The sequence below is a fragment of the Pinus tabuliformis genome, chromosome 6, assembly GCF_031772625.1.
Source record: "Pinus tabuliformis cultivar Carrire ecotype Pingquan chromosome 6, CPIR1, whole genome shotgun sequence".
In the NCBI taxonomy this organism is placed as follows: Eukaryota; Viridiplantae; Streptophyta; class Pinopsida; order Pinales; family Pinaceae; genus Pinus; species Pinus tabuliformis.
The window spans coordinates 1,299,868,022-1,299,879,878 of NC_142292.1; the positions used below are offsets into that span (position 1 = coordinate 1,299,868,022).

Below are 11,857 nucleotides of genomic sequence, written 5' to 3' on the forward strand. Positions count from 1 at the left end.
ATTTATGGTAAAGTGGTTGTGTCCTCTCATTTCTATTGTGCTTGATAAATGATTTTGTATTTCTTTCCAAATTCGCATCAACAAAATTTGGCTTTCTAGCTTGGATAGTAGGAACTTCAGAGGACTTACATGATTTTGCCATTGTCTTCAAAAATGAATCCAGGAGTGTTGTCTTCATATCTCCTTGAGGCAGAGCCTTGATTTGTGCTAGTATTTGGGCATCTCCATCTCCTCTTGTATGAGCCATACAAACTTTTAGTTTTTGGATAGGTTTTCATTCTTCGTCTGTGTCATCTTCTTCACCACTGCTAGTGATGCTTTCATTGTTGCAATTGTAAACGTCTAGATTTGTGGAAGAACATTCATTAGTAATCAACAAAGCCTCTTGTTTAATAATAATGAAATCTTCAGAGTATATACCAAATTCTGAAGTTTCTGAGCTAGAATCACAACAACCTTCATTTAAGATATGAACTTCTTCTCTTTTAATATGAAAGGTACTATGAGGGCAATGGTTTGTATTGTGTCTATTTGAGCCACATCTATTATAATGGATAACATATATTTGTTGAGAACTTTCAGCGCTTTCAGTTTTCTTTTTAAAATTTTCTTGTGATTTCTTTCCTTTGCCTTTCTTAGAGGCTTCTTCTTGTGGGCACATATTCACTGTATGCCTCGGTGTTCCACATTGCCAACAAGTAAAGTTTTGTTTAGCTTTTATTTTCTATATTTTTAATTTTATGTCCTCAGGACTGTAATAGTGGGTCCTTGGGACTATTCTAAACTTGCTTTTCCCTCTGTGGGGAAAATATCTTGATTTGCTCATTGTCTTTTGAATTTTCTTTAAATCTTTCTTGGCCTTTTTTCTTATTTTGATAGGGTCTTCAATAGTTAGGGCATATTTCTCACAGACAGATTTACTATCTAGAAATCTAGACGTATTTTGGATTGATTTACTAATTTTCATATTTGTGCACAATCCCACTAAAGAACTTGTAATTATGCAATATATCTCTCTCCATGTGTACAATTCAAATTATTGTTTGAAAATATCTTGTGCTTTTAGATATTCTACAATCTTATTGGGTAAAGCAACAAGATATACTTGTTTCTATAGTGGCAAACCCACCACATCCAAAATAATATTAGTGCTACCTTACAATCCTGGCACAACTCTCCCTTCATTAATCTCATAGTCAACAAAACTTAGAATTTAATCCTAGGTTTCCTCCTCTAGGAGACTTGGAAGGAGAAAAACAGACGGGTGTTTAAGAACTGGAGAACCTCTTTAGACCACCTTTGGTAAGCCATTTTAAGCAAACTCAGGGAAACCACCTTCTGTTTCTCTTGGTCTGCTAAAGATTGGGAATGCAACTAACCTAAAAAACTTATTCTCTCTGCTTTGGGTCTCTCACAACATATCTCAACTCAAGTCCCCTTCACTACTCCCCCCTCCTCTGGGTACCCCCTCCCCCTAAAGATGCCCCATGTTCCCATCCCTCCTCCCCTCTAACCCTTCCTCCTGGTCTCCTCCCCTGAAGATTTTATTAAAGTCAACTTCCCCTCCAAAGGGAATATCATGGTCCGGAAAGATATGGTGGAGTCTTCCATAATGGTAAAGGTCAAATTACTCACATTTATGTCGGGGAAATTGGTCACACTACCAACAATTTGGTGGAGATCTGGGTGTTTGAACAAGGCCTCCTAATTGCCATCTACAAGCACTATCATAAGCTCATAATCGAGGGAGTTTCGAAAACCATAATATCTATATTCCAGAATATCGAATGTGGGATAGATCCCTCCAAAGTCTCTAGCAGCTGGAGATTAGAAGCTCGTGTGGAAAACACTGCCAAACTCTTGACCCAAATCTTAGCCCTTCACCTCTCCCATGTTTGATGAGAAGGCAACAAACTGGCAGATAAACTTGCTAGTCATGGCCTTAGTACAACCGCCTCCACAGTTGACCTATACTGGAACCAATCCATCCCTGACTCTCTCCACTCTCAATGTCAATATCAAGCTGAGAAGGATCTTGCTCCCCACTAAGGGTGTACCGAAGCAGGTCAGGCCTTCCCCTCCCACCTAGACATTATGAAAGCTCACATATGTAGGCACCACAACATGCATGGTACCTGGCACATTGTATGCTCATGGGTCACCTTAGCAGTTCAAGTTGGATTCATGCCTATATTAAATTGTTAGTTGACACAAGAAGTTGCTACAGTGTCGCACATATGTTATGGTTGACAGTGGCAGCTTGTTGGGTTGTGTTATATTCTTTCCACGTAGTTAATAGGGGGTTTGAAGGGCACCCGTAACCCCACTTTATGGGGGCCCCGGAAAATTTTGGTTTTGGACCATATGTTAGGTTGGGCGGACCCACCTATGGTTTTGTGCATGATTTTCCCACATGTTTTTTGGACGCGATGGTTTTCGGTCCATGGTATTGGACGCGATGGTTTTTGGTCCATGGTATTGGATGCTTCGGCATGTATAAATATGTATTGTAACATTGAAAGGAATATAATGAAAAATCAAGCTGGTAGTCCCGGTTTTGGGATCCAGGGAAAAATCTCTGTGCATATGTGTTTTATGGGTTATGCTCTCGCATTGTTTATTTTCTTTGTTTAAGAATTCGTATGCAAGTAATTTCTGTACAGGTTTAAAACCTACATTTGGTATCAGAGCTGTTTTGGCTTCAAGGGGACGCCTTTGTTACTGAGGGGTTTCGCTCGGGCCTGTGGTAGACCCTGTTCAGTGGGAGATTTGTGAGATCGATTCTGGTGGTGAAAGAAGATGGCGAGTAGTGGAAAGATAGAGATTGAGAAGTTCAATGGTCAGAATTTTGAGTTGTGGAAACTCAAGATGGAGGATCTGTTGGTGGATAAAGATCAGTGGATCGCGGTAGATCCGGGTACTAAACCATCGGGAGTGATCGATGAAGAATGGAAGAAGTTAGATCGGAAGACAAAGAGCACAATATGATTGTGTGTCTCGGATTCAGTATTGCTGAATGTATCAGGGGAAGCTACGGCAAAGGCTTTGTGGGTCAAGTTAGGGACTTTGTACCAATCTAAGTCTCTGGTGAATAAACTGTTCCTACGAAAAAAGCTGTATAACCTGAGGATGAAAGATGGAGACTCGGTGATAGAGCATCTGAATGCGTTTAATACTGTGGTAAGTCAGTTATTATCTGTTGATATTAAAATTTCAGATGAAGATAAGTGCATCAGTCTGTTGTGTTCTCTACCAGATTCGTGGGATAGTCTGGTTATTGCAATAGGTAGCAATGCAACTGTTTTGCAGTTTGATGAAATAGTCTCAGCCTTGCTGACGGAGGAGATGAGACGGAAAAATATGGACAACCAGAATGGTGATGCCTTGTCTGTACGAGGACGGTCCCAGAACAGAAACAAAAGTAAGTCATCGAGTGGGAGATCTAAATCTAGAGGGAGATCTAAATCTCCAGGAAAATCTACAAAGGTGGTGTGCTGGAAATGCGGAAAGGAAGGGCACTTCAGAAGGGATTGTAAATATAAAGCTCTTGATAAAGGAAAGGGATCTGATGATGCTCCTTCTGCAGAGGCGAAAACCACCTCAGATGAAGGTGGGGATGTGTACTTGGCTTCTTCAAGTACACATGTAGATCATGAGGCATGGTTGATTGATTCAGGTGCATCCTTTCATTTCACTCCCCATAGAGAGTGGTTCTGCGAATATGAGAAATACGATGGTGGTGATGTTTTCTTAGGAGATGATAGGAAGGCTAGAATCATTGGTCGGGGAAAAGTAAAGTTGAAGTTGCAAGGTGGAAGGGTTAGAACACTTCCGGGTGTTCTACATATTCCTGCATTGGCCAGAAATCTGATTTCTGTAAGCAAGTTGGATGATGCAGGTGTAAAGACGGTGTTCGAGAAAGATACCTGCAAGATGGTTCTAGGAGTACTGATATTAATGCGGATAGTTCGGATTGGAACTCTGTACAAGCTGCAAGGTAGCACTGTTGTTGATGGGTGCAATAGTTCTATGGTTCCTGAAAATGGAGTAGAGAATCTAGTGGTCTATGGAGAGAAGACCATGTTGTGGCATCAAAGGCTTGGACATATTGGAGAGAAGGGCCTTCGAATACTTCATGGTAAAGGTATGGTAGAAGGTATGAATAATAGCTCTCTGGATTTTGATTTTTGTGAAAATTGTGTATATGGGAAGCAGAATCAGGTGAGTTTCCCCTCTGGTGGTAAGAGGACGAAACAGATATTAGAGCTTGTGCACAGTGATGTGTTTGGACCTGTGAAGGTTCCATCACTGGGTAAGTCTGTGTACTATGTATCATTCATAGATGACTTCTCAAGGAATACATGGATATATTTTCTTAAGAAGAAATCTGAAGTCTTTGACAGGTTTAAAGAATTTAAGGCTCTGGTGGAAAATCAGACAGAGAAGAAGATAAAGGTGCTGAGGACAGATAATGGTGGAGAATTTTGCAGCAAGGAATTTGAAGAATTTTGTAAGAAGTGTGGTATAGCACGGCAGAAGACTACTCCATATACACCTCAACAAAATGGAGTCGCAGAAAGAATGAACAAGACGTTGATGGAAAGGGCAAGAAGCATGCTCAGTGGTGTCGGGTTAGGACAGGAATTCTGGGAAGAGGCGGTGGATACTGCATGTTACCTGATCAATAGATCACCTTCATCAGCGTTGGAGGATAAGACTCCACAAGAAGTATGGACTGGTAAGAAACCCTCTCTTTCACATCTAAGGGTATTTGGATGTGATGCATATGTACATGTTCTAAAGGAGAAACGAACCAAGTTGGATAGTAAATCTGAAAAGTGCATCTTTATTGGGTATAAGGATGGTTTAAAGGGTTATAAGCTTTGGAACCCAGTCACACGGAAGGTTGTGTACAGCCGAGATGTGTTGTTCAGAGAGGTAAAAGATGTTATTCAACATGAAGTCCAACCAAAGGAACCTGAGAAGATAGAGTTTGAGCCAAAGGAGGAAGAATCAGACTCTGCAGCAGAGGAGGAATCAGAAGATGAAGAGCCACAAACTCCGGCTGTGAGAAGATCAGTTCGAGAAAGAAGGCAGCCAGAAAGGTATAGTCCATCTGCTTTCAGTTCAAATTTTGCTTTGTCTGTTACTGATAATGATCCCAGAACTGTGAAGGAAGCAGTGGATTCAGAGGATGGAAAACTCTGGAAAGAGACCATGGTCGATGAAATGGCATCTTTGCACAAAAATGACGCTTGGGATCTGGTGGAGTTGCCGGCTGGAAGGAAACCCATTGGCAGCGAATGGGTGTTCAAGAAGAAGACAAATGCAGAAGGAAAGGTGGAGAAATACAAAGCTCGGTTGGTAGCAAAAGGTTATTCCCAGGTGCCGGGAATTGATTTTGGTGATATTTTTTCTCCTGTTGCCAAGGTAACTTCTATTAGATTACTTTTATCTGTTGCTGCTGCTTTTGATTTTGAGGTAGAACAGATGGATGTGAAGACAACATTTCTTCACGGGGATTTGGAAGAGGAAATCTACATGAAGCAACCTGAAGGCTTTGCGGTGAAGGGTAAGAAAGAACTGGTATGCAAGTTAAAGAAGTCTCTGTATGGGTTAAAACAGTCACCAAGGATGTGGTATCAGAAATTTGATACATTTATACGAAAACTTGGCATCACCATAAGCAAAGCAGATCATTGTGTGTATTTTAAATTAATTGGTGACCGTATTAGTTATCTGGTCTTGTATGTGGATGATATTGTTGCTGGTTGGAAATGACAAAGAAATTATCCAGGATTTGAAGACCCAATTGTCCTCCAAATTCGACATGAAAGATCTTGGTGCTGCAAACTATATTTTGGGCATGGAAATTAAAAGAGATCGGTCAAAGAGGAAGCTCTGGTTAAACCAGAGGAAGTATGTCGAGACAATACTCCAGAGGTTTAATATGCAGGATAGTAAACCGGTGAAGGTTCCTATTCCTGTAGGTGTGAGGTTATCTGCTGAACAATGTCCCAAGACACAAGAAGAGGAAGAGGACATGTCCCGTGTTCCATATGCAAGTGCAGTAGGTAGCCTGATGTATGCAATGGTCTGTACTAGACCAGACATTGCAATGCAGTGGGAGTATTGAGCAGGTTTATGTCAAAACCTGAGAAGGAGCACTGGATAGCAGTGAAGCGGGTTTTCAGGTATTTGCGTGGCACTAGTGATTATGGTTTGTGCTACCAAGGAAGACCAGGATTGGACAGAGTGTTGGATATTCATGGCTTTGTTGATGCAGACTGGGCTGGAGATCTCGATCAGAGAAGATCTGCAAGTGGGTATGTGTTTAACCTATTTGGAGGTCGCAGTCAGTTGGATGAGTAAGAAACAATCTGTAGTGGTACTATCAACTACAAAGGCAGAATACATGGCAGCCACTCATGCAAGCAAGGAAGCAGTTTGGTTGCAGAGATTGTGTTCAAGTATGGGGTTAGTACAGGGAGCTATAAGAATAGACTGTGACAGCCAAAGTGCAATTTTCTTGGCAAAAAACCCTGCTTATCATTCAAAGACAAAGCGCATTGATGTTCAATATCACTTTGTGAGGGATATGATAGAAGACAGAAAGGTGTTGTTGGTAAAGGTGGACACTTTGAAGAACACTGCAGATGCATTGACAAAATCTGTGAGCTCTGAGAAGTTCTCTTGGTGTAGAGAAGAAATGGGAATCTCAGGGCTGAAAAATGACTAAGCTCTCCTGTGGCCCCCTGTGGAAAGAAAACAACAAGTGGGAGATTGTTGGGTTGTGTTATATTCTTTCCACGTAGTTAATAGGGGGTTTGAAGGGCACTCGTAACCCCACTTTATGGGGTCCGGGGCAGCGTCCCGGAAAATTTTGGTTTTGGACCATATGTTAGGTTGGGTGGACCCACCTATGGTTTTGTGCATGATTTTCGCACATGTTTTTTGGACGCGATGGTTTTCGGTCCATGGTATTGGACGCGATGGTTTTCGGTCCATGGTATTGGATGCTTCGACATGTATAAATATGTATTGTAACATTGAAAGGAATATAATGAAAAATCAAGCTGGTAGTCCCGGTTTTGGGATCCAGGGAAAAATCTCTGTGCATATGTGTTTTATGGGTTATGCTCTCGCATTGTTTATTTTCTTTGTTTAAGAATTCGTATGCAGGTAATTTCTGTACAGGGTTAAAACCTACACAGCTCTCCCCACTCCTCCAGGCATGATTGAACATACATCCTCTTGGGGCACTCTCGAGTCTCGCTCAGTCCTCCTGGGAGATGGAAATTATGAGAATTCCTCACGTCAAGTTTGATGGTACTCTGTGTCATTAGTGCAACTTGGGCAATGCTCTCGTCTTCTATATATTGGTTGGCACATACTATGTTCTAGCAAAGTGGATCCCCTTGAGTTTGAAAATGTTGAGCATACCAAAGCATGCACAAGGCTACAACAAAATTATGTCGAGCTTTTTGGGCACTTTCTCTCTCTTTACCTGTGGTTTCCCTTTGGCTTACCTTAGCATCTACGATGCTGGCCTAGTCATGGGTATCTTGACATTCAATGTAAGCATTCTCACAGTCAAGATTTGTTACTTTCGCATCTCTCTGTGCATAATTTGGTTAAGTTGTGGATTCTTTGGGTTTTGAGTTTGCTTCTCTTTTGTGAATTCGCCAGTTTGGGTTGGCCTCCGTGGCCCCATTTCCTCTCTATGACTCTCCCTCCAGCGCCTTCTCCTTTCTTTAATTTTGTTCTCCCTCCCTTCTCGCCTGCATTTTTCGGCCCATGCTGTGTCTCACTTCCTCCCGAGCTCACTACCATTGTCACCTTCAAGCTCCTCCTACTCACTCTGCTTAGGTTCAAGGCCATTTCCCCCAACCCCCCCTGCTTGTACCACCTCTCTATCACCTCCTTGTCACCTTCAAGCTCCTCCTATTCACTCTGCTTAGGTTCAAGGCCATTTCCCCCACCCCCCCCCCCCCCCTCCTGCTCGTACCACCTCTCTATCACCTCCTTGTCATCTTCAAGCTCCTCCTACTCACTCTGCTCAGGTTCAGGGCCATTTCCCCCACCCCCCCTGCTCGTACCACCTCTCTATCACCTCCTTGTCGCCCCTTTACCTTGGATAATCATGTTGCATGGAAGGACTATTGCTTCCCGACAGGGGAGAGGCAAGGATTGTTCCTCTGCTTCTATGTCGACTACCAGTGATATTGCTACCATCACTCTTCTATGTCGACTACTAGTCATATTGCTACCATCACTCAGTGTCGTGCTCAAGCACACGGTAGGGAATCCAAGGCCCGCTATGAGGACCTTATGCTAGAACTAGTTTGCCAAGAAATTGAGCAAATCGAAACAAAAGCTTGCCATGAGAGGCACTACACTTCAGACTATCATGTCAATGCTGAGACCAGAGATTGGATTCCAAACATAGGCACCTCCAACCGCTCACGCTTCTCAGAATAAATGCAAGCTATCAACGTCTATTGGCACACTAAGGTTCTCACGAGTCACATTCTCATTGATGACAATGATGCCAAGTAGGAAAACAATATTAGAATAGCAAAATTGGAGGGGAAACTAGATGGAATCAATCATAAGCTTAATATTCTCAACAGCAAATCCACCAATGGATCTCTCCCCTTTGATGGGAACAGTTCTCAGCAAGCTCTCGAATAAATCAGCTCAGCAATCATCATGCATTTTCAGTGTTTATTATTATAGTTTTATAACATTTCTTATTTAGTCACGGCATGGCATGCAAGAACCTGACAATATCAGTCTATGTATACATCTTTTTGTTTACCGAACGCTATAGTTAAAAGAGGCCTTTGTAACCTCGAGACTCTGAATCTAAGCCTTTGGTTTTCCGTTGGGCACGCTAGAAAGTGAACATTTTTTTACTATGTAACTCTTTGATGTGATAATATCAATTGCCTTAAAAATACAAAAAACATTATCCTCATTAATTGAAAACGAAATATCGCCCTCACAAAAGTCATATTCACTTGCAAGTTAAGTCAAATTCACTTGCAAGTTGAGTCGATCCCAATACCCCAGGGGGAGAGGGTTATATGACATGCCAATCACCATTCAGTGGAGCCAATGTGCTAGGAATCATATTATATTAGATTCTGGCCTTGTATTAGCATATAACATTTACGGGGCCTAAGAGCCCAGTTTGCAAATCAACCAGAGCCTCTTTGCATCCACGAACAGAATGAAGAAATTCCATATCAGAGTGCAGGTTAAACCTGCAAATATATCTAACCAAGTTTTGTAAACATCATCCTCATTAATTGAAAACAAAATATGGCCCTCATAAAATTCAAATTCAATTGCATGTTGAGTCAATCCCAATAACCCAGGGGTGGAGGGGAACATGACATGCCACAGTCACAATTCAGTAGAGACACTGCTATATTAGATTCTGGCCTTGTATAACATATACAATTACGGAGCGTAAGATCTCAGTTTGCAAATCGGGCAGAGGCTATTATCTTTGCGACCATGAGCAAGGTGAAGAAATTCCATATCAGAGTGCAGGTTAAACCTGCAAATAAATCTAACCAAGTTTTCTCAACGTTATCCTCAATATTTGAAAAACGGAATATGGCCTTTATTAAAATCAAATTCAATTGCATGTCGAGTGGATCCCAACACTCCAGAGGTAGAGGGGTATATGAGATGCCAGAGTCACCATTCAGTAGATTCAATGTGCTAAGAATTATTTTCTACTACATTCTGGCCTTGTATAGCATATAGAATTATGGTACCTAAGAGGTCAGTTTGCAAATCAACCAGAGCCAATTATCTTTGCATCCATGAACAGGATGAAGAATTTCCATACCAGAGTGCAGGTTAAACATGCAACTGAATCTAACCAAGTTTTGTCAACATTATCCTCATTAATTGAAAAACAAAATATGGCCCTCATAAAATTCAAATTCAATTGCATGTTGAGTCGATCCCAACAGCAAACACCCCAGGGGTAGAGGGGTATGGGACATGCCACAGTCACCATTCAGCAGAGTCAATGAGATAAGAGTTATATTCTATTAGATTCTGGCCTTGTATAGCATATACAATTATGGAACCTATAATCTCAGTTTGCAAATCAACGAGAGCCTATTATCTTTGCATCCATGAACATGGATGTCAGATATGGTCCAAGTAGTAAACAGCCCAAAGATTATGGTAATAATATCTGCCAAGAGGGCTGATATTATTCATAAATTTGTCAGACGTTTGTTTCATCCTTAACGACATCAAGTAATCATTATTCTCAGAGGGATTGTTTCTCTATATTATATATCACCAACACTGATCAGTCTCCCAATTCCTCCAAGTAGCAAATCCATGCTCAATATGACAATCGCCTTTAGAACTTCGATCGGAAGAAGAAATCCCGGGAAATCTGTTATTCATCCTCCTGCCTTGCAGGGACTGCAACCTCAATCGCTCGTCATACTTTGCTCTAGTTTCTGGATCAGACAGTATAATGTAAGCATCGTGAATTTTAAGGAACTCCTCTGTATTCTTGGCCAATTCCCCCTTAATAGCTATATCCGGATGCCAAATCTTAGCCGACCTCCGGTATGCATCCTTTATATGTTTTTGAGTGGCATCCCGTGGAAGCCCTAGAAAGTCGTACAGTGTGCAATTCTGCAATCCGCCATTGGTCACAAAGCGTTTGTCCTCGGCCTGTTCGCAAGCAGTGGCCTGTGCCATGCATCTACCAGAATTTGGAATAACCTTCACAGATCTCGGAATTCTAAGATTAAACATAAAATGCAGAGCCCCACTACGGCTCAAATCTTTTCCAGCACAGACCCTAAGTTGCGGTTCCAATGCCAATCTACCGCACAATTCACTTCTAGCATGCAGCATCACGGAGTACCTTGCCCTCAAGACCAGAGACTTGCCACGGTTCAAGTCTTTTCCATCCCTAAAGCTAAGCTGGGATTCCAGTGCCAACCTACCGCACAATTCGTTTCTGACACTCGGGAGGACAGAAGATCTAGCCATTTAGACTAAACCCCTAAAAACCGTAGCAACCCTAGCAACCCTTAGGGTTTCGGCTCAATAAACCCTAAGGGTTTGAACGGAAACAGAAAAACGAACAACGCTTACCCAAATCGCAGATATGTGAATTTCAGAGGCCATAGAGTTCAGAGACCACTGAGGTCTGGCTTGGTACATCCCCTTTAGACATCATAATTTAAACTCCACAACAGGCACCTGGCCCCATTAACAAAAACAAAATAAAATAACATATTATTATAAAAATTTGAAATCGGTAGAGCTATCATAGAACATTCCGCTTCCAAACTCGGCCTCTGTTTGGTTTACAGGTAGGAGTGGACCTCACAAATATGCAGGTGGTCATATTCTTCCATGGGCTTCCATGGCCCCAGCTACTCCCGGATTTTTCCAATCTCAAGCTAATCTTGTCCACATGAGGTTCGGTGGTTTGATTAGCCGGATGAGGAAGACAGCACAGTCAATTGCCGTCTTCTAGAAGACCAGACCTGATACCTAACGATGACCTAACACAAGAGGTAGAGCGTATCGCCCCTTAATATATCATAATATAAAACAGCGCTTCTAGAAACTGAACCAGGATTGGATATTTTGCGGTACAAGAAATTACCAGGTAGGTTAATCTTGTAATCAAAAATACTTACCACTGTATTTTTAATACTAAATACACAAGGTTTTCTTCTTTATATACATTATCTATTTGTATTATGTAGTTAATGATATCCATATATGTAAATAAATGTTATTAAAATTAATATAAATATAAATTTGTATAAATTATAAATTTATGGGCTTATTT

General features: G+C 41.5%; 1 protein-coding gene across 1 annotated transcript; it reads right to left on the reverse strand.

Moving 5' to 3' along the window:
• Positions 1-10,038: 10,038 nt before the first annotated feature.
• LOC149263383 (uncharacterized) lies at positions 10,039-11,557 on the reverse strand. Its single transcript, XM_089426200.1, has one exon. It carries the CDS (start codon positions 11,041-11,043, stop codon positions 10,330-10,332), a length of 714 nt encoding a protein of 237 aa, XP_089282326.1. The 5' UTR covers positions 11,044-11,557; the 3' UTR covers positions 10,039-10,329.
• Between the last annotated feature and the right edge of the window lie 300 nt (positions 11,558-11,857).

Coding starts and splice junctions, on each gene's coding strand:
- LOC149263383 (XM_089426200.1), bottom strand. CDS start 11,043: ATGGCTAGATCTTCTGTCCTCCCGAGTGTCAGAAACGAATTGTGCGGT.